At 31.5% G+C, this 22731-nt stretch overlaps 3 protein-coding genes across 10 annotated transcripts; 2 read left to right on the top strand and 1 right to left on the bottom strand.

Moving 5' to 3' along the window:
* Window positions 1-280: 280 nt before the first annotated feature.
* On the bottom strand, window positions 281-8436 carry LOC111279683 (aspartic proteinase 36-like). 5 transcript variants are annotated; one of them, XM_089756408.1, is made up of 11 exons: window positions 8042-8435; window positions 7811-7940; window positions 6979-7226; window positions 5785-6012; window positions 4541-4703; window positions 4379-4452; window positions 3888-3975; window positions 3038-3113; window positions 1651-1722; window positions 1070-1119; window positions 281-458 (listed from the first exon to the last, which is right to left on the bottom strand). In XM_089756408.1, exons 1-11 carry the CDS (start codon window positions 8269-8271, stop codon window positions 390-392), a joined length of 1428 nt encoding a protein of 475 aa, XP_089612534.1. In that variant the 5' UTR covers window positions 8272-8435; the 3' UTR covers window positions 281-389. The 5 variants fall into 5 exon arrangements, with proteins under 5 accessions (XP_089612534.1, XP_089612536.1, XP_022722405.2 ...); XM_089756410.1 differs by having other exon boundaries at window positions 394-503; window positions 8042-8432; XM_022866670.2 differs by lacking the exon at window positions 281-458 and having other exon boundaries at window positions 887-1119; window positions 6979-7109; window positions 8042-8429.
* Window positions 8437-10666: 2230 nt separating this feature from the next.
* LOC111279684 (uncharacterized) lies at window positions 10667-16260 on the top strand. 4 transcript variants are annotated; one of them, XM_022866673.2, is made up of 6 exons: window positions 10668-11012; window positions 11124-11292; window positions 11650-11722; window positions 13151-13200; window positions 15211-15324; window positions 15552-16260. In XM_022866673.2, the coding sequence occupies exons 1-6, from the start codon at window positions 10730-10732 to the stop codon at window positions 15700-15702; spliced, it is 840 nt and encodes a 279-aa protein (XP_022722408.2). In that variant the 5' UTR covers window positions 10668-10729; the 3' UTR covers window positions 15703-16260. The 4 variants fall into 4 exon arrangements, with proteins under 4 accessions (XP_089612684.1, XP_022722408.2, XP_089612683.1 ...); XM_089756557.1 differs by having other exon boundaries at window positions 10668-11011; window positions 11096-11292; XM_089756559.1 differs by having other exon boundaries at window positions 10705-11012; window positions 11101-11292.
* A 2601-nt stretch (window positions 16261-18861) lies between these two features.
* Window positions 18862-21518, top strand: LOC111279308 (pirin-like protein). The gene is made up of 7 exons (XM_022866326.2): window positions 18862-19175; window positions 19287-19336; window positions 19441-19479; window positions 19568-19596; window positions 19715-19777; window positions 19894-19997; window positions 20566-21518. Exons 1-7 carry the CDS (start codon window positions 18949-18951, stop codon window positions 21047-21049), a joined length of 996 nt encoding a protein of 331 aa, XP_022722061.1. The 5' UTR covers window positions 18862-18948; the 3' UTR covers window positions 21050-21518.
* The last annotated feature ends 1213 nt before the right edge of the window (window positions 21519-22731 follow it).

Consider the following 22731-nt stretch of genomic DNA (forward strand, 5'->3'; position numbering starts at 1 on the left):
TGACTCTTTTTTTTTTTTTTTTTCTACTTGGAGACTTCAAGTGGAAAAAAAAAATCAGTGGGGTTGAAAGAACTCTCACAACAACTTCCCACAGTGTCAAACAAAACTTTAGAATCATTTGGAGGTCCTTTCAAGCTTTTCTTGCAAAACAAGACTCGCAAACCAGAAAGTTTGTAGGGGTCTGAGGCTCTAAGCTTATTAAAAAAGAACGCAGGTCCCCAACACCAACAAGACTTCTTTACTTCAATACCAAGACTATCATAACCATAAATCAATGAGCATAACTCATTGTTCAAACAATCATAACCGTGAAAGTCATTAGTCATTTAAATGGATATCCAATCAAATTCATTTAAATAACAGAGCAGAACATGATACAGCACAACACATCATGCAAGTATAGAGTATGCGAAATTGAACAACTTGAGTCCATCACTCCAAAGACTTGCTCTTGGTCTCTGTTAAGTATTAATCATTACGGTGCATCACAAAATGAAGAAAAGCTGGTTGGCACATACAAAGAATGTCTCAGGATACAATTGAAACTCACATTTCATTAGTAATACTGATTTTTTTTTTATACAAATGGTTAATGTAATTACATACATTACATACATTACATACATGTGTACCTTGCGATATCATGTTACATATTGAAAAGGAAGCTAAAGTTACGATCAGCCAAAGTGATGGGAAGTAATGGAATGAGCGAATCTGGTTAGTTTCCTGCATTTCTACAGATTCACTACGGGCAGTAAAAATGGCAATAGTGAATGTATTACTCCAAGGTCTTTATCCCAGTTTGTTGCTGTACTTGGTATGGGAATAGATTTACCAGTTATGTCAAGTATTCTATAATATCATGTTAATCATTCAACAAACTATATCAAGATGAATATGCTGATTTCATTTCTATATATGATTTCTTTATCTTAATTGACAGTTAGTATTTTGTATAGACTATGGAATATCAGCAGTCTGGATAGTGTAGTAACGTAGCTAACAAAATCAAAATTATAATAAACTGGGTATTCAAACGGCAAGCAGAAGAAATATAATGGGAACCTACTAAATGCACTGTTCCAGTCCGTTCATCCAACACTTGTATGCTTGAAGAGCCTGAAGTCAAATCCAAAAAAAAAAAAAAAGTCAAGAAAATAGAACACAGAAACTCTACATCTCTATTGAAGATCATGTAGTGCTTTCTAGCAAGCACCAATACTTCTGTTGAATACCATCCAACATTTAATGTTTTGCCATAAGACTCAAATTCACTTGAAAATCGAAAAGAGAAGTAGATTTGAAAATATTTTTTTAATGTGAACAAGTTGCTAGTTAGGAGTACATGATTAAGTACATAAAACAATGTCTTCACCTTCCACCTTCCAAAAAAAAGAAAAAATGACTTCTAGAATTCTTAGTGTTAGAAATAGTGATAGAAGTTGTCAAACAGGCAGTACAAAACCAACCCATCAAAAACATCCAGTAATAATAATACTTCAGAATCAAGATTCAATCAAGTAGGAAAAGGAGAGCAGAATTATCTCTTATAATCACATAAAACATGTGAAACAATAATAGCCCAGGATTTACACCTATTAGTACAAAAATTATAAAGAAAACAAGAAAGGAAAGTAACAGGATACTCACAATTGTACTCTGTCCATCCAATGGCCTGATTTTCCAAATCATACAAAACGAGCTTGTTTGAAAGCACTAAATCTGTAAAAAACACAACAGAATTCCAGGGAAAACTATTACACCGTAAGGTCTAACAAAATCAATTACTAATCAATGCACAATCAAGAAATACATCTAGCAGTCACTTGGATTTGAAGACCAATTCTTTTTTAATCCAATTTATAACAACATCCTATTATTCTTCTATAAAATCATTAGGGAAACTCTATTCATAGAGAACCAATAATCGAGGACAACCTAAGCATAAGATATGTCTGAAAACAATGCAGCAAAAAGATGTTTTCATGAAATAAATTATGAGAATATGCGTATGCAAAGAAAAAATTTTAACTGGAGCATATAGGGCACCTAATATCAGGGGTATATGTTTCTTTATGAAACGAGTGTCATGGTGAGTTCCAGATTCAATGGAAATTGCAGATTTTGACCTTAGAATCTTATTTTAGGTTTTACTTATGTCAGGTCATTATTTATAGTTTTAAGAGTTGTTTGAAGTCAATCTTGATAGTTTTCTACCTTGGATTTGAAAGTCTGCATGCAAAATTTTTCAATAAAGAGAGCACGTTCATGAAAATTTCAACAATCATTATTCTCATTGGGGATTGTGTGAGGCAATCCTAAGTTTGAGAAGACTTTGGGCCCTTCAGTTTGAAGCAGAACCAAAGAGGTATCAACTGAATTACCATTTGCAGGTACCATTGTGTTCGCTGACCCAGATCAGGAACAAGATTTATTTCCTTTTTAATTGTTGCAGCCTGTAAGATTCAATTATTTCCATCGTAAATCAACCATCAAACCCTACTATTTTGTTCATCCATTTAAAACCTATAACAACTTCTAGCAGCCCTATAGTTGCTTTAAATTGATGCAACCCCTACTTGCAGACTGTAACATTGAGCCAGATGAAGTAATTAAGTTCATGTTATGAACTGAAGCACAAGGACAAAATCTACATCAAGTCATGTAAACCTTGCTCTTAAGCAACTCAGACCTTAGTTTTGTTTTTGGCAAGTTACCCACTCAGAACAGAAAGCTTTATATCAAATTGTCCACCAATAAAAAGCAAAATCAACTATTATCGGTGAAAAATGCTTAAAAAATAAAAAAAAGTTCCATAAAATTTTCTATCAATTCAAAATAAATTAATTATTATAAGTTGGAATATGCTCAACAAATCAGAATAAAATCAATTAAGCTACACTACTGCAAATATTGTTTTCAAATAACAATTAGAGATTTAAACACGAGCGGAAGGGTATACGAAATGCACAGCAATTATACTTGGAACGATAGATATTCATTCAGAAGTAACAAAAAGCATGGTCGGAAGACATACCTCCCAAGAGGGTCATGTTCTTTCGATCCCTGGATTGCATTCCGCTGTTTTGCCATCCAATGCACCACAAACCATTCTGCACAAAATGACATGTAACTATCAATTTATGCAAACACTACTCGTTTATAATACTCTGAAGAACCAGTAAGATGCTGTAGACTCAACTACATGGCAAAAACAATCCTAATATGAAGTAGTTGTTAAAATTATAGTTCTGCTTATGCGTTCGGAAACATCCACAGCTCACAAAATAAAACCTTTTTAAAGTTCATTCAACCTAATCTAATAGTTACTGTGCCAAATCATGCAAGACTCAGACAAGGCAAATGTCACACAAGGGGCCCATAAATAATAGCAACAATAAAAACATTTTATGTTCCAAAACTAAAATTAGACCAGGAAGAGTAATGCATGTGTTCTTTAACAACTTTGTTGCACAATTATTATGCATTGACAAACAGAATGGAGTTACATATATTTATTTCAACAGAACATTAAGAGATTGTCACCATTAATTATAAAAAATTCAGTGGTCTATATAGAAAATAATTTTCAGTTCAACACAGATGGGAGGGGGGACAGCCGCTTTTTGCTGTTGGCCTGGGTTGAACCCACCCAATACTTACAAGGGCGAATGTCCCTGCACAGCACTAAGGATGGACCTGAAACAATAGGCTGGTAAACTGTTTCCATGTGGACTTCTCTTAAAGAAGAAAGACACTTTCATAAGTGACACTGACAAGTTTAACAAGAAAAGATAGGGAACTGTGGACAAGGCAACTAAATTTAATCTTTCAAGAAAAATAGATATTTGATCAGATTCTAAATTTGTCTAGCTAAACATACTTACAAAGGGGAATAGGTACTCATGAGGATGAACTTTCAGAATAACTGAATTTTCAAAATGGAAAGTGACATTTGGAAATCCCTCATCTAGACTGCAACAAAAGAAATATATAATCTGAATTAATATCAAAATAAGGTGTAGCATATAACACCAAATATAGCAGTCACTTAGTCAAGATAATCTAACCAAAGGAAGCAGAGAACAACAGTGACAAAAGACTATTCAGAACATTTGGAGAAAAAGGAATCAAGTACAACTACCAGCATCATCAAGAATTATACAGCTAGAATGACGAATTAAATCATCAGCCATTAAAAAGTGTACTAATGGCATCAAGAAACATGCTAATAATATGAAATAAATAAAGGCATTTAAGATATGAAAAAATGAATAATATCCAAAATTAAACATGACAAACAGTTTCAAAGCATTGACAAGAAGGGGATGTAAATAGGTGCTCAAAGGTCACAATTGCTACATCCTATGCTTCATACCTTTCAGAGTACTGAAAACATGTATAATCATCCTGAACAGTTTGAAGCTTCAAATAAGGATGCTGAGAAAATATCTAAACAAAGATAAAAAAGAAAAACATAAAAACTTTAGCGGACTGAAGTGAAATTCTCTAGAAGAAGAAACCAATTTTAATCACATACCTTACTTACGAATGGCTCATAAACCATTTCTGGTAGATATGCCAAGGTTGTTCCACTGTCTATTATTGTCCCTTTTCGGTCTCCTGACTCGAATAAATCTGCTGTAAAATTTAGGAAATCATGACCAACTTGAATTGCCGTCATATTGACATTGTAATGTGGCCTGAAATTTTATATGACAAGACTGAGTTCAATATATGGAATTGCATATTCATATACTAAATGTTAATTAGAATGAACTCAAAAGGAAATCATGAAAATGAGTTGAATAATAATGTATCATAATGAAGCTAGTCTCTGATCCAGTCTGTACCAATTCGTTGCTGTCAATTATGAGCTAAACAATGGCTTCAAGCCATAGAGAAATTTCTTCAGACGGAGACAACAGAAAATGTAGTGACTGACAATTTCACACAGCATTTCATACCAGATTTTATTCACTTCAATTATGCTCCGTACAACATACTTATTCAGTACTCATTCATCTCATCTCTTCAACTTTTCCTTACCCAATTGTCCTATATTTTCTCTTCCTAATCCCTCATCACAAAACCTTAGAAGCCACTACTTGTAATCCAGCAGCTACAAAATTTTCAATCTTTGCTAACTTAAAAATCAAATTCTGGAATGACCACTTGGAACCACATACTTTTGAAGCTCCTACTATCATAGTGAATCATCATGAATAGCTCAGCAAAAAGACACTAAGAATAATAATATTTATATTTTTCAGTGATTCTCCATTGACCGTTATCATGCAATGGAGCTTGCTATAAACTATAACATCAGCTGAATTAACCATAATCAACCTGTACAAAATGAAGTTCGTTTCCTCACTAGTCACTCTCCTTTTTTCGAAGTGGCTGCTAACAAAATGGAGCAATCTTCCTCAGTCAAACCACCACAATCTGGGTGATGAAAACTACTACTGATGATTATTCAAATCATTTCAGGCAAGTTAACGCTTAAGCCTTCAGCTAGCCCTACAAGCCCATGTACTGTAAACACAAATAATCCATGGGCCAAAACAAAAAATAATTAGCAGCACATGATTGTCATTCAGTCCGTTCAGAAAACAATCATGATTCCCCCTGAAGTGTGATGCTTTCCTTCAAAAGTAACGTAATTTTAAAACACATAATACTAAAATAAACCAAATTAATACAAGTAATATATAAGCAAGTAATAAGTGGAAACTGTGATGGAAAAAACTAGCAATGATATTCACCAAAGATGTAACATACTGATTTGATACCAATGGAGTCATGTTAACTTTTGGTTGTACAACGTGCCCAATAGCAAAGATACCGCCTCCATTAACCCCATCTAAACAGTGAGCAAACATCTTTTTCACATTTCCAGATGAAGCAAGCTGGGAAATCATTGATGAATTAGATTTTCCAAAACCAAGTATTCCATCAAGTGCTTCTTCATTAGATGAATCTAGATTCCCTGATTGTGTAGCACCACACCTATGAAAAAAAAATGCTAAAATAACCATATAATACGACCAAAAAGAAGCACAAGCAAACAGCAAATGCACACACATGTTATGAGCACATACTTTACAGACACAAGTATGCATAAGTTATATATGCAAAAGCAAACATTCATTAAGCCCAGGCATGTTCGAGACACAAAGTAATCTCCTAATGTAATTTCAAAGAACCCTAAATGGGATATTTGATGCAACTTCTTAATGTTCCAACAAACTTCAACTAATTAAAACTTAATTCAGTCAATGGTCAATAATAACTGTTGTGTGAAAACTAAACAATACAAACATTACCTACCCTAGACAGTACCTTCTCATCATGAATATATCATCTAAAATCATATCAAATACTTAAAAGTGATTTATTTGAAGCCAATTTTTGATGGATAGATGATGCATCTTAGCCATTAAACGGTAACCTGTTGACAGAGAATGGCTTTCTGTCTCATTCATAACCCATCATCGATCCTATAATAGAAGGAAGGATATGGGGAAGAAAGGAAGAGAAGGGCAGGCACAAAAGGTATGCTTGTATGTGTTAAATAATAAGCTAGATATCAACTTCACAATGACATTCAAAATTTACAGTGCAAAGAATCATAAAACAAACTAATCAAGGAAGTATGTAGAGCCATGAAAGAACTTGGCTTGAATCTTTTGAAAACTTTTTCTATTTTCAGAATAATTTGCAAATAATTCTTACAATCTAGAAACCTATCATGTACTGCCATCTACAGTGGAAAAACAAGAATTTCTGAATTCAAAAAAGTTAGAAGAGATTTACTTGCGATAACATCAGCAGTAGTTACACATGCAAGTTAGAACATTTAGCAAAAAAGTGCATAGATAGACAGTTACAAGTTCAGAATTTAAAAGCTAACAGATAGTCATACGTGTTACAAGTATGAATTAGAGAAGAGCAACAGAAGGATTGACAACTCACCCAAATATAACACTTCCATTTGCAGACGAGGTTTCAAGATCGCCAGACACTCGATCATATAGTACAATGTCTTCTACAAAGTATCCTGCAGTGGAGCTCCCATCTCCATATATCTCAAGATACGGACAGGACTGATTAGCCATACAACCAACCAATGGACCTCCATTAATGGCATAACAAAACTCTTGATCACATGAAACCAACTTGCCAGTGGCAGAGTCCTTAATATTGTATAAAGTAAGATCTATCTGTAACCATAGCATATAAATAAAACAAACACGATCAAATAAGATTAAAGATACCAAGAATCTAAGATTCTCTTTTGGTTATTATCTAAATAATGCTTTTGCCTGTAAAAGCAAAACATATATATATATATATTTGACAAATTGAACATTAAAAGTGCATAATTTGTTGGATAAAAAAAAACACATTTTTCAGTTTGTATTCCATTGTTACATTTACTTTTTGCATTTTGCATTTTGAATGTAAAAACAAATAACTATTTCAAAGACCTATGTTACTTTTATATAGAAAAGTAATACTAAAATCGATGTTGTGCTTTAACCATTTGCTCAATTTTAATCAATTATTACTACAATTTTACTTTCTATTACTACTTTTTAGTCTACAAATTTCTTTTTTTTTTTTTTTTTACAAATCAAATATTAAAAAACTAGCAAACCTAGCACCTGAAAACCTTTCGCATATCACACACACTACGGCCGCCTTGTACCAAAAAAAAAAAAAAACCAGCAAACAATAATTAATATAATTAACAACCAAACAAAGCCTAAAGATTAAAAAAAAAAAAAAAAGGGGGAAGACTTACACCAAGGGAGCTCCTTTTGGGGCATTCTTTACACTGAATACAATTAACCCACATTAGATCGCTTCCTGTATCTACTTGCACATAGTAATCCTTCGAAGGCGTTCCTATCCCTATTTTTGCATAATAAAGTCTACAAAAGAACTCAAAAAATTCAAAAACACAAACTTTTGTTGAAAAAAAAATTTGACTCTTGTAAAACTTAGCAAGTTCAAAAGAGGAAGAAGAACTAACCCAAGTCCATCGGGTCGACCAGAACCACCCAAGGGGAGATCAACGCCGGCAAGAATTCGAAGTTGGCGGCGGCTATCGTGGTCTCTCAAGTCAAAAAGAGAACGCTGACGGCCGGCGAACTTGTACTTGACGTTAAAAACGCCCCAACTGAAAGCGCTGCTTATAGCAGAAGAAACTACGAGAAACGTAATTAGTAGCAGAGAATAGTAAGAGCTGATCCGAAGAAACATAGTTAAAGCTTTAATGGAAGTAGAAACCAGTAATCTTTTTCTCTACTTCGTTTGTCTCTTGAATTTCTTTCTTTTTTTTTTTTGGGATTCTCAGTTCTTTTTTTCGTATTGAAAAAATTAAAAAAGAAAAACAAATGGAAATTTGCTTTAAAAACGTCCATTGTCAAATCTGCAAGAGCTGAGAGGATTTTGCCTTTGCCGGAGTGGGACCCGCGCATTTCTTCCATTTTTTTAATCCAATCAAATTATTTAATTAATTAAGCTTTGTTTTTTATTCGTTTATTTAAAAGAAAATTATTATTACCTATTGTATTATTTATTATAAGAAAATTTATTTTAATTTTTAATGTGGATAATTATCTTGAAGTTTTGATGTTGACATATATCTTCATTAAATGATAAAATTTAAAGAAAATAAAAAAAAAGATTGTTTCAAATCCAAAACTTCCATATTTGGTTGTTTAAGTCCAACTTTAGAAATAATTTTTAAAATTCAACCCAATATAAATAAAATATTATTTTATTAATAAAAAATTTATTTTAAAATAATAATATAATTTAATTTTTAAAAAATAAGCATAATTATACAAGCTCAAAGAAGTCAAGATATTTACTAAGTATTAAAAAAATAAAATATAATCGATTTAATATGAGTTAATATAACATTAAAATTAAGATTCAGTTCGATTTTAAATTTAATATTTAAAATTTGATTCAAATTTAATCAAATTTTCTTTTAATTCGAACTCAATTCTAAATGAAAATTGAATTATTTAAATTTATTATTTAAGTTTGATTAACATATAAAATAAATTTAATTCTTATATTCAATAAAAAATCGATTATTTATGTTTGAATTCGAACTCAAATTTAAAATATTTTATTAATTAAAATATATTAAATTATAAAAATTTGATTAAATTTACAAACTAATTAAACTGAATATAAAAATACTCAAATTTAATTTGATCGATAAATCAAATTATTCAAACTAAAATTCGATTCGATAATAATTAAATTGAATTCAAATTTTATTTTAATCGAATCAAAATAATTTACTAATATTAATATATTATTTATATTTTTATAAAAAAATTAAAAAATCAAACATGATATTTAACTATATTATTCATACTTTCATTTTTAAAAAATAATATATAACATATTTAAAATTTAAATCTCAATTTTTATAAATTTTTTTTAATAATAAACTCGGGTTTAAAGTTAAAAATTTAGGATGAAATTGACTACGTGGCTAGGTAACTTGACAAAGGCGGAAACCGGCAGTGCAGAGTTGGGTGAGACTAAAGAAAATAGTTGGTTCAAATGGGAAAGGTACAAGAATAGTGGCATAGATGGGTTCCTGTCATATTATTTGTAATCAGGTAACACTAACAAGGCCCCTGTCTCCTTGCACGGTTAATACTCTTAAATACATCAATGGAAGAATAAGAAATTTTTTTCTTTCATTTTTTTTTTTGGCATGAGAGCAACCATCACAAGCCTAATCAAGATGAAACAAACAGGTAAAGCATGCCTCAGTGCACAACAGTAGAATAGGATTTTGTCTCACAGAACGTACCTGCATTATGGGAATTTCGCCAGGAAAAAAAGATGAGGAGAAACTATAATTTTTCATATTAAAATTATTATTTTTTAACTCCTTATTGATATGATAGAATAGATCTTCTCAATCGCAAATATTAGCCACATGAGATTGAGTTAATAGTAATTTTCAAACGAATTAAATTTCTCGTCATTTTTTAGAAGGGAATAGTTAAAGATGGTAACTCATTTTATTTTCGGAATTTCGATCTGATTTAATATTTTAGAGTTAATTTTTATATTTTAAAGATTTGATTTTAGGTAGCATTCGGATAATAATAAAAAAAAATCAAGATCAAATTTTAAATAAATCTAATTCGATATAATATATATATAATTATTTTTTAATTAATTATTTAATTTTATATTTATATTTATATATTTATATTAAAAAATAATAGATTATATTTAAAAAATAATATTTTATTAATTTCAAGTTAAATCAAATTTAAATATAAAAAATAAAAAAATTTATTAAATTAAATTAATTTAAATATTATAAATATAAATTAAATCAAGTTTGAACGAACAAAAATTCGTTTTTCACTTATGCATTTTTATGCATAGCTGCTATTGATACAAAATTTTTAATAAAATAAAATTAAGATGTCAAATCGTAATTTGTTTTATAAATACTAACTTATGTAAATAATATAATTTAGATAAGAAATTACCCAGAACTCTGTATTTAAAAGAATTTCGGATCTTTAAGCCCGACGGGCCGGGTCTGGAGCAGGCCTTTTGAAAGGCCGAGCCTCGTTAAACCTATCTTAAGCATAGCGATAGCGGTTACTGTTTAACGTTTAAAAACCTAGCTTAAGCAATTGTGGGATGAAAAGCCGAAGGTAGAGAAATGGGGAGCGGGAAACATAAACCTCGCCAAAACCCTAAACCCAACGCAAAACTCCTTCACCCTAAAAAACCCAAATCCAAGTTTAAGAAGAAGACGAAGAGCAACAACAACCGCCAAAACGACACCAACGAAATCAAAACCAAAAACAAAACGACTACTGTAACCGGCAACAACAACGATAACCCACCGGTATCAACGTCCCAGCAACTGGGTTATTTTGTTAGTCAGTTTCAATCCGCCAATGGGGTCAAACTCTCTTCTCTTGAATTGGAATCAATTAAAGGTAAAATTAAAATTTATTAATCGGTGATTATTAAAACTTAAAGAGGGTCATTGGAGTTTTTTTTTTCTTTGCATTTTTGTTTTGATAGTTATATATTGGATGTTTCTGAAGAGTTGGGTCAAGATGTAATGAGGCTAGAGAAACATATAAGGGAAGCTTTTGCGGCCAGATGGAAAGAAGAGCTTTGCGAAGGGAAGCTTATTGAAGGGAAGATTGAAGCAGGAAGTCCTGCAGTTCTTGTTGTTGCTACTTCAGCTTTACGATCTATTGAACTTTTAAGGTTTGTTAGCCTCGGTTTCCTTGTTACTTTTCATTTGTTTCCGAGAGCGAAAAAAAGAAATCACAGTTATGTTTGATAGAGCCATTGGTTAACATTCATTTGGATTGAGAGTTGGAGAAAAAAAAAGAAATTTAAGGGTTTCTTTCGTTTGATTGAGAGTTGGAGAGAAAATAAATTTAATGGTTTCTTTGGTTTGGATAGCAAAATGGGGAGAAGTGAAAAGAAGAGGAAATAATTAGAACTTGCAAATTGTGATTCCCTGTTTCTAGGATTGCATATTCAAGAAAATGTTTTAAATTTTGATTCATTTTAGATTCTAGCTAGAAAGGAACTGAAAATTTTGTTCTGTTCCTCTAGGGGCATGCGCTCATTGACTAAAGAATGTCGTGCTGTAAAGCTATTTTCAAAGCACATGAAAATTGATGAACAGGTAGTTTTACTATACTTTGAGTCTCAAATTTTGAATGATACTTGTTCATTATGTTAGTTTGTAGATGGGATGGAATCTATGGTGCTGAGAGGCTTGTATTTTGTGTGATTGTGCTATGCCTAAAATGTTTTGTTCTTTTGTCGCTTAGAATGTAATTGACCATTGGTGGACTGGATAGTCATTTATAAAAGATAAACTTCAACAAATGCAGTATAGTTTATATTGAAGATTTAGATTTGTGCTGGTGGGTCAGATAAATTACTACTCTAGCGTTTAAAGGGTTTGATTTAGGGTTGATTTCCAATCTAAAATAGAGTTGAATTAAAGGAAGAAGAAAGAAGCTACATGCCCGTGCCCTAGAACTTGGGATTCAAGATATAAGTTACGGAAATTCACTTAAAATTTTTTTTTTAACCAAAATAGAAGCTTGAAGACATAAGAAGGTTTCATTAATCTTCATTACACTGTTTGCACGCTTTTAGCTGATGTTCCTGTTTTGACATGATATTACATGGGTATGGGAATGATATTCATGTGTGACTGGATTCCGATGCTATGGCCTAGCTCCCCACGATATGATTGATAATTTGGTGGCAGCCATCTTGTGATCTCAAGCATCGAAGACAATTATTAAGAGGTGCTAGGATTCTGCTGTGGGTGAATTGATTGTTGGAGGGAATAGCTCTGCTTAATATCATTCTGCTATTTGTTTGATACCAAATTCTTTCAGTTTTTTTGTATTTAGTTTGCAGAGTCTGTCGTAGCCTGTAATGTTACTAGTTGGTTTGAAGTGTGTTTGATAGCATGGGATGGGGAGATGTGAGAGGCTCCCCAATTGGTATCAAACCTGAAATTATTTTCTGATGAAAGGCTCCCTTTAGTAATGTGATGAAGTTTTCACGTCTGTAGCCCCCCACTAGCTTTGCTGCATAAAAATAGCATTAGGATGCCTTATTCTTGATGTCAAATATTGAACATGGAAAATTTTTCATCATTTATTATTCTGTGTCTGAGACTTGGATGTTCCATGTTCTGAATCTAATGTCATCTTCGTTTTTACTACAATACGTTGTTTCCTGAAATATTTTAGGACACAGCTAAGCTTTATGGAGTCCAACTGGGGCGGTTTGGTAGATGTGAAGTAAATGATTCCCCTTGATTGATTAATTAAAGAAATGAAGTTTAATATATGTCATCTGGATATGGTACCATGGACTTGTTGCTGATTCTATATAGTGCCATTATGTTGTTTACCTGTGTTGAATTAAAGGAATTAAACAATTTTTGTTTATTCAAATTGATGTGGTGGCTTGTTAATTAACTGGTCTAGCTTTATTACAATGCCTCTGGTTAGTTGGCACGTATTACATAAAGGCCCTATTTCTTAGTTTGCTTGTGCTTATTTTGCTTCATTTTTGGTTGTTACAGGTATCTTTATTGAAGCACCGAGTTAATATTGCTAGTGGTACACCAACTAGGTTAGTCATCAATCCTTGCCATCAAATTAACTAGCAGTTATCACTAAAAAAGGCCAAAATCTAGTAGTTTTGCTAGGACAACTTTGAGAAAGTCATCTCGTGATGAAAGTTAAACATGAAGGTCCTTTTGGGTAATTATATAATTTAACTTAATCAGATTAAATTAAACTGGTGGGTGGAGAAGATCACTTATTTATACATAAGAACAAAAGGAGTAGAAAGTTGTGTTCTTATAGAGGTATTAAATTGATGAGTTATGGGTAAAAATCATGGGAAAGAGCTATCATGCAAACATTGAGTTTTATAAGACTTGTGCATCAGAAAGTCAATTTGGTTTTACATCGTGGAAGTTATTTAATTTTTAAGGGCTATATACCAGTTACTGAGGAGACTGATATATAATGCTTATTGATCTGGAAAAAGCTTATGTTAAGGTCCTTGGCTCCTTAGAAAAGTCCTTTGGATGGCCTTGACAGGAAAGGAGTGTGTAATTCGACATTGCATATATTCAAGCTATTAAAGACATGCATTGTGGAGTAGTGATCTATATGAGGAGTTATGAGTACTTGAATTGCAAGTAAAATTATGTGCAAGAGACACCGCAAATTGACTGTTTTTCTTAGAGCAAGGATAACCTTCTGATGCTTTGTGGCATTGAGTGTTGGACAGCTAGATACATATGCAGAAGATTGGTGTGGTTAAAATGTGAATATTATGGTGGATGTGGTAATATAGGAAAGTTAACATTAGATACAAGTGCATCCAGGAAAAGTTGGCATAGTGCCAACTGAGAGAAGAATGAAGGAGATAGAATTAAGTTGGTTTGGACATGTGAGACACATCCCTGCAAATGATCTTTGTAAGAAGATGCAATTTAATGGAGGATGACAATGTCAAAATGGGAAATGGAGACAAGAAGATATGGATGGAACACGCCTTTTATTCTCAAGATATGATCCTAAATGACATAAATCATCCTTATAGTTGACTTCACATAGTGGAAAAGGCATTATTTGTTGTCTGCTGCTTTTTGATGGATTAAATTAACCTGCCCCATAATTAAAGGATGAACGGTTAGAAGATGAAGTGCTAAATATGTTGAAATTAATTGGTAAGATTGATTTTCTGAATAATGAATTCAATTTCTATACTGTTGTGTTAACATATTATTTTTTTCCCCTTAAACTTGTTTTGCAAATTATACCGGATGGTACTTTCTACTTGGGTTCAGATGACATACCTCTTCAATGGTTTACTTATTCAAATAATTTCATTTCAGATTAGCTCCTAGTACCCCCTTGTAAAAGACCCTTCATCAGTCTGTTGCATTTAGGTCTTTCCTCATGTATCTTCCCTTGTCAAGGAATGACTGTGCGGAGAAAGCTTAATACTTTTACCTTAATTATTAATTTTTATGTGAATCATGTTAAGTGAATAACTAACATGTTATTGTTTAGTGTGATTAATGAAACGATAATAATGTTTCTGAAGTTGTGTATTTGAAGTAAAATGTGAAATCGGTCAAATTTATTGTTAAATAATTTTAAGTTGTTGTAGTTCAAAATTTTATGTCAATTAATGCTAGTAATATTGTCTGCATGGATAAACAGAAAAGCATATATCATCCAACATAAGAAAATCATATATTTGTTAAATTGTAGAAGCGTGAAGTAGGTAAAAATGATAAATTTGATCAAAATAGTGGATAAAAAAGGAAAAGGGTACTTTTATTTATCATAAAAAAGGTTCTCATTGCCTAAGCCATTTTATGGTAGCATAGAATAATCAGAAAATGTTTTATAGATCTTCTATGTGTCAGATCATGAATTACATGCCAAAGATACAGCTAAATATATTTACTAATCATAGGCTAAACAAAATGGTAAATCATTAGTTAATTACAGATTTCTATCATGATCTTTTCTTGATTTGGGTTGGCAGTGTGATGTGGCAATATCCCATTACCGATTGAATCATGGTTTTCCTGTTCTCTTGTAATCTGGATTGCAGAATTAAAAAGTTAATTGACATTGAAGCATTGGGGCTTTCACGTTTATCAGTGATTCTGCTTGATATTCACACAGATGTCAAGGGCTATTCCTTGCTTACACTTCCTCAAGTCAGGTTTGTTTATGAGCTAACTTATAAGTTATCATTGTCTTCCTCACTGTTAAGTTTCATTTTTATCTGTGTTTATCTAGATATAGTTATCGCTTGTCTTTTGCAATTGGTGTGTAGGCATGTGTTTGTTTCCCCACCCTCAACTTCCATGCTACATTTTGACACCAAGTCCCTACATGGACTTGAGATTGACCCATGCTTGACTCATTTATGTTTTGTTTAATTGGCAGAGATGAGTTCTGGGACTTGTATAAGAACTACTTTCACCAGCAAGTAGTTCAAGGTGATCTGCGCATCTGTCTTTATGGTCCAATTCCAAATGGCCATGAATTTAAGGGCCAAAGTGTTGAATTGGTTGGAGATAGAGAACAGTTAGATTGATAAAAAATTTTGATCTGTTTTGTGCATGTATCCTGCATTTTTGTTTAAAAAAAAAGATTAGGTTACATCATTTTCCTTGCCATGCTTTGCTTATGCAAATTTATTTTCCGTGGTCTCTCTTTCATGGATTTCACTTTCATAGTCTGCTTGATCCATTTTCATGTTTCTTCCCTAAGCCTCAAAGTCTCTAATCATAAATCATAATCCAAGAGAATCTAGATGGAAATTAGGCCAGGGGTGACGACTCTCGGCTGTATCATCTCCCTGGTATCCAAATGATATAAATCCGATGAATTCAAGAATCTGAAGAATTACATGAAAGTCATGGCAGAGAAGTCAACAGCTCCCACTATCATCTTCAGTGGAATCACCACCAAATTATTCTAGAAGTTGACTTATGTGACCATTGGTTCAGGCCATGTGTAGGTCTCTTTTTCTTCAAAACTAATGTCAAGGGGAGATTCATGCGTTCCTTTTTCAATTGCAGTGATTTGTAGTGTATACATGGAAAGATATTCAAATCTATTTATGCATAATTTCAACAAAAAAGAAATAGAATGTATCTACCTCTTGACCATATCAGGTTATTGGGTTCTTTTTTTAAAGCTCAGTGACTGAAAACTAGATACCTGATTTGCTTATAATGATTATGTGGAAGATTGAGTGTTAAATTTGCTCATGAAATTCTATCATTGCTGATGTAAATCCCATTAGAAAAATGCCCTTCCAAAGGGTAATTGTGGAGTTCTCCACTACATCTTCTTCAAGTTAATGTGCTTGAGTCTTGATTGATGCTGATGGAATGTCAAATTAAGCCTAGAATCAATGACCTTAAGATTTATGAATGATTCCCCCCCCCCCCCCCCCCCTCTTTCTCTTTAACTTTCCATTTTGATTGCATTAGCTTTCTAATAGTCATTCCTCATTATGAAAACTTTTGCTAACATATTGTAGATTAGGATAGAATCCGGAGTTTAGTTTAGTTAATTTATGCAGTCAATTTTAAAATGTAGCATTCCATGGGTTTAGAATTAGTATCCTCCTTCCCCCATACTGAAACTGTGAGTTTTTTTTTTTTAGCATAAAGGTGATATGTTTGAGAAGCCAGTCTCTGTTTAATTGATGCTTTGCTATTTATTTTTCTTTTATCAACCAAACAACGGCTTACTCACATTTTTTTAGCAAGTCAAAGGATGCAATTGAGTTATATCACAATGACGCAGAGCTTTGGATGATATAAATGTTATTTTTTAAAAATATATTTTTTTATTTAAAATTTAAAATGCTTAAAGAAAATATTTTAAAAAGTGAGAATATTTTTTAATAAGGAGGGAGCAAATAGAGGAATTCCTGCTCAGGTTGTATGTATTTTTTAGATCTGATTTGATTTAATATTTTTTATTTTAAATTTTTTTAAAATTCAATTTAAATTAAAAAAATAAAATTTAAAATCTTTCATTAAATTTAATTTATATAATAAAAATTAATTTTTTAAAAAATAAAAAATACATATATATTTATATAATTTTAATATTTTAATTATATATATTTTATAAGGATTTGACGGAAGCTTTAATTTCTTTATTCAAAATTCGGTTCAAAATTTAAATAAAATTTAAAATTATACTTACAATAAATTTTATTATTATTATTATTATTTTTTTTTTTAATTCTCATCTATGATGGATAAGCTTATCCTTGAACGAGGTATAAGGGCAGCCGTTTTCTTCCCCGCGTACTGATTCAGAAAGACAAATGGCCACCCCCGCCAAAGCCATCAGTTGTTATTTGCTGACCACACATTCAACATTTGAAGGTCGCCAAAAATGCTTCAAAACTTACATTTCAGTGACGAAATCTGTCCCAAGCAGATGATGGCTCTGTTATTATTCTTGGTTTGCCATTATTTGCTCTTAACACCAAAGCTGCCGACCATCCCATAATAATGATAAAATAAGGTCCAATTCGAGTAAAAAGTTTAAATTAGAATTGCAACTTTCTTTATTTTCATAATACAAAACTCCAAATTTATCATTATCCTACAAAGAAAAAAACTTTGTAAGCCTCATCTCCTACCGACAAAATCTGACCCCCTTTTGTTCTTCGAATAACAAATGCAAACGCAATGCAGAGGCGTGAAAGATGTCATTTAACATTATTATTATTATTATTATTATTATTATTATTATTATTATTATTATTATAAGATTAAAGAAAGGAAAGGATGATCTACTTTTTCGGCTTATGGTTCTACAAAAAATTAGGGTTTCAACACCAAAATTCAAAAGTATTAGACCTTTTTAAATTAGATTTAATAATTTAAACACCATAAGAATACAATAAAAAATAAAATACGAAAATAATATGATTTAAATTTTTAATAATAATTATATATAAATTTAACACATATATTTTATATTTTTATTTTGACGTGAATGATAACACATAATTTTCGTGTGAAATATAATATAAATATATAAATTTTAATACTTTACACAATAAAAATTCATGAATTGTTCAATTTATTTTTAAGTATTTCCTCTTTTATTTCTTATGCTTTTTATTTAGGTTTTTTTTTTTTTCAAATAAACCAACTTTATTCATCATTTTTAATTAGATCATAAAATTAAAAAAATTAAAAATAAAATTTGTAAAGTTTGAATTTTAAAAATTTTAAAATATATTTATAAAAATTTTATTTTAATATAATATTTTAAAAAATAATGATTAAAATTAAATTCATTATACCTAAAAATCAGTAGATACTATATAAAATAAGATGATAAGAGTCATAATTGAAATTTTTTTATTCATTTTTTTGAAAAATTCATTGTCTCTTTATTAAGAAATTTATTAAAATTTAATTTAATTAATTTATAACATTCGATAGACATAAATTCAAATATCAATAATTATAATCTTTTCTTTCGTAAAAAAATTCTTCTAATGCTATGATTGAAGCGAGAAAGAGAGGGAGGGAAAGGCCCCATGATGATGACAAAATCTTGACATCATGATGATGATTGGTCCAAGGAAAGGAATAAATGGGTCCCACCCCAAATATTTCCCCACGCCACCGTTCAACTGCCCCCTTATGTCACAACCTCCAACCAATCCTAAAAACAGAACTTTCTACTTTTTTTTATTCTATGTTTTTCACATTTTTTTTTGTCCCATCTTCCAGTCTCAGCACTTATATATATAAACCCAAGTTCAGGATTAAAATCTTACATACAAGGTTTTTATATGAGAGCTGCTGTTGTTAGTGCTAGAACAAGTCATAGGTTGCTGCCTGCTGTGTTACAATCGTTTCAGATATCAATTACATCTAACAGAAACAGAATCATTTTCAGGAACATTATGTCTGAAACTGATCCAACCTCTTTCTCTGCACCAAGATTGGTGATTAAGAAGGTTCTTGCCAAGCATCAACGTGAGGGTGATGGTGCTGTTGTCAGGAGATGCATTGGAAGGTTTATTAAAAGCTTTTTCTTTGTCTTTGACTCTTGGCCTTTCTGGGTTGTTTTTTTTTTTTTTTTTTTTTTGCTTGATTCATTTTTTTGTTTCTTTGTATCTGATTTCAGGACTGAATTGAAGTCTTTGGATCCTTTTCTCATGATGGATGATTTTTCTGGTATGGGTTCATTACTCGTTTACCGTAGCCTGGTCTGCTTCTTTGAATTTATTTTATTTTATTTTTTTTGGTCAATTCTTATTGTTGTATTAATAATTTTGCAGTGTCTCCTCCGGCTGGATTTCCTGATCATCCTCATAGAGGTTCTTGAATTTCTTAAAATCCAATAGAAGGACTATATTTTTAATGTTTCTGTCATATTCTTCTGATGTAAAAGTTGTGTTTTTACAGGGTTTGAAACTGTTACATACATGCTACAGGTATAATTCTTGTTTCATTATTTTTGTAAAACATACATTCTTGATCAAAGCTTGGTCCTTGAAGCTTGAAAGGTTTATTAAGAAAGAACTACCATTTGGGGCTTTTCTGGATTTTCAGGGGAGTATCACTCATCAAGACTTTGCAGGGCATAAGGGTACAATTCACACTGGTGATGTACAGGTTAAAATTTTCTTCTTTGAATGATTAAAGTCCGCATGACAGATCTGATCCTATTTCTGGGTTTTCATTCATTTTTTTTCTTCTATTTCTGGGTTTGTTTTCCTTGTATTGAGCAGTGGATGACAGCTGGAAGAGGGATTATCCACTCTGAAATGCCTGCTGGAGAAGGTGTCCACAAGGGATTGCAGCTTTGGATCAATCTGTCTTCTCAAGACAAAATGTAAGAAACTTTTGAGTTTACTTTTCTGTTTCTTTTCATACACAACCATGGATTATGTGAGCCAGTATGAAAATTCACCATATTTCAAGCCCCCTTTGACTTTGAAAACTCTTGGTCATTCTTTATTTGAATATCCTTCAGATTTATGCCAACTATTTTTAGCTAATTAATCTGTATTAGTAGTACCTGGGGATAAAGAAAGGATGGTAAGATAATATTTTCCCATTAAAAAAATGTTTTAATTAATATAATATACAAATATTAGTTGTATTTTATCTACATATAGTTTGTGGAGCAATGGATTTTAAAATAATTTATGAGGCTAAAAACAATTTGATAAGAAGAATGAGTTCTTTTGTTTTTTTGTGGAAAAGTGGAAAAGTTTTCAGATTGCACTATTGTTAACCCATATCTGTCTGTCAAACTCATGTGAATTCATAAGATCTTCTAGAATATTTCCTGTTTAGCAAAATCCCAGACTATTTGTAATAGTTCACAAGTCAAGGAAGTAACTTTGAATTGCATGTTTGACATATCCAAGAAAGATGACAAATGAAAAACCTGGCAGGATTGAACCAAGGTATCAGGAGCTTTTGAGTGAGGACATTCCAAGTGCAGAACAAGATGGAGCAGAAGTTAGAGTCATAGCTGGAGAATCAATGGGAGTTCGATCTCCAGTTTACACCAGAACTCCAACAATGTACCTGGATTTTAGTTTAAGGGCAAGAGCTCAAGTTCATCAACACATTCCAGAATCATGGAATGCCTTTGCATACATAGTTGAAGGTGAAGGAGTCTTTGGCTACCAAAACAAAACACCCATATCAGCCAACCATGTGGTTGTTTTCGGTCCTGGAGATGGTGTAAGTGTGTGGAACAAGTCCTCAAAGCCATTGAGATTTGTGCTGGTTGCTGGTCAGCCACTTAATGAACCAGTGGTTCAGTATGGGCCTTTTGTGATGAACACACAAGCTGAGATTGATCAAACTATTGAAGACTATCACTACAGCAAAAATGGTTTTGAAATGGCTAAGCACTGGAAATCTCATTGAGTGGGATTGAAATGGCTTTTACCAACAATGACATCATCCCAAAAATTCTACTGCTAAAAAAAATAAGAGGCACCACCATTATCTCTATCTCTATCAGTCACTATCTCCATCCATTAGAGAGCAGTCAGACAGGAGCTGAAAATGAAAGATTTCCTACTCATTAGAGCAAAAAGCTTCTAGAAGGTTCAAAATGCAGCTGGGGGAGAGTATATATAGTTTATCACCAAAGTCATCATGATGATTGATGGGGTCAGCTTTTCTTAGTTGAGTCTATTTTTTTTTAACATGATTTTTGTAATCTTTTTTTTTCTTTGGGTAATTTTTGTTTCCTTTTATATATTATATTTTTGCTGACCCTTTTGGTATATTTCTTAAGGGTTTTTTTCCCTTCTCTTTGTTGTTGGTGGTGGAAATTGTACTAGGGGTAACCCTTTTCCTTTCTTTTGAATTGGATTATTAATTATAACTACTGCACCCAACAGTTGACCATCCCCAACCTACCATCCAACTGCATGATCTACTTAACTAGCCAAAGGAAGGGAAGAGAGAGATTGGTTTTGATCATGACTTTATCAAATTAAAAATTAAAATGCAAGGTTGGGGGTTGGAGTATAAATTCATGTGATCATGTCTATATCTAATAACATTTATATTTGTTTATTTTATATTAAATATATATAAAATATAAAAATTATGATATCATAATTTTTATGGATATATTAAACAAAATATATATTTTTTATTTTTATTAAACTCATATAAATTTTAACTAAAATTTAAATCTAAGCTATTTTTATATTTTTTTAATATCATTTTAATATTATATAAATATCTTATATTTAAAATTATCAAATCGTCCCATCTAATAAGGTACAAAAATTTCACTTTATTGATTTATTATGGGCCAACCATGGCAGGAAAATGATACTGAAAATAAAGTTTAACAGGCATTAATTGCCAGTACCAACTGAACTGCCTTATTTTTTCCCAACCACCAAGCAAGATGGTTTCCAAGACTATGGATTGAAGTAACACTGCCAATTCAAAATTTGAAGTTTTCGCTCAAAAATGTTAATTATGGAATCTAAACTTTAGCCCAAAATTATGAAGGCAAAATGGAATATTACCACAGCAAGTACTCTGATAAAGGGTCCTTGGTTGCATGGTGAAAGGAGTTACGAATATTAACTCAAATCTCATAAAAAATTTACTTAAAATTTATTAGAGATTTATTTAAGATTTATCAGTTATTATTTGATGGATAAAAAAATTTGTAAAAAAAAAATTTTAAAAGAAAAAAGATTTTTAATAGGTAAGTTTGACTTGCAAGAAAAGAATTTTAAAATAAAAGATATTTTTAATAGGTAAGTTTGACTTATATGAGAAGAATTCTAAAAAGAGAGAGATTCTTAATAGGTAAGTTTATATAGTTATAAATAAGTAAAGTCTCTATAGGGTTAAGTATGAGAAAAAAATATAAGAAAGTTATAAGATTTTGTGGGATAGATATTTCATAAGAGTATCGGGATTATACGTCTTATAGGTATGTATGTTTCTCTGTGAGTGGACTAGAGGAGACTGAAAAGGTCCACATAAGTATGACATATAAGAGCACGTCTTATAGGTGTATATGTTTCTTTGTGAGTAAACTAGAAGAGACTGAAAGTATTGATATACGAGAG

The sequence above is a fragment of the Durio zibethinus genome, chromosome 27 (assembly GCF_047325235.1).
Source record: "Durio zibethinus cultivar Kanyao isolate XHJ-2024 chromosome 27, ASM4732523v1, whole genome shotgun sequence".
NCBI classification, from domain to species: Eukaryota; Viridiplantae; Streptophyta; class Magnoliopsida; order Malvales; family Malvaceae; genus Durio; species Durio zibethinus.

Coding starts and splice junctions, on each gene's coding strand:
- LOC111279683 (XM_022866668.2), bottom strand. CDS start 8,271: ATGTTTCTTCGGATCAGCTCTTACTATTCTCTGCTACTAATTACGTTT. Junction 3,976..4,378: donor TGTTTTCAGTACTCTGAAAG/GTATGAAGCATA, acceptor CTTTTGTTGCAG/TCTAGATGAGGGATTTCCAA. Junction 3,114..3,887: donor ATGAGTACCTATTCCCCTTT/GTAAGTATGTTT, acceptor CATTTTGTGCAG/AATGGTTTGTGGTGCATTGG.
- LOC111279308 (XM_022866326.2), top strand. CDS start 18,949: ATGAGAGCTGCTGTTGTTAGTGCTAGAACAAGTCATAGGTTGCTGCCT. Junction 19,176..19,286: donor GTCAGGAGATGCATTGGAAG/GTTTATTAAAAG, acceptor ATCTGATTTCAG/GACTGAATTGAAGTCTTTGG. Junction 19,998..20,565: donor CTGTCTTCTCAAGACAAAAT/GTAAGAAACTTT, acceptor AAAACCTGGCAG/GATTGAACCAAGGTATCAGG.
- LOC111279684 (XM_089756557.1), top strand. CDS start 10,730: ATGGGGAGCGGGAAACATAAACCTCGCCAAAACCCTAAACCCAACGCA. Junction 11,723..13,150: donor ACATGAAAATTGATGAACAG/GTAGTTTTACTA, acceptor TGGTTGTTACAG/GTATCTTTATTGAAGCACCG. Junction 13,201..15,210: donor GCTAGTGGTACACCAACTAG/GTTAGTCATCAA, acceptor TCTGGATTGCAG/AATTAAAAAGTTAATTGACA.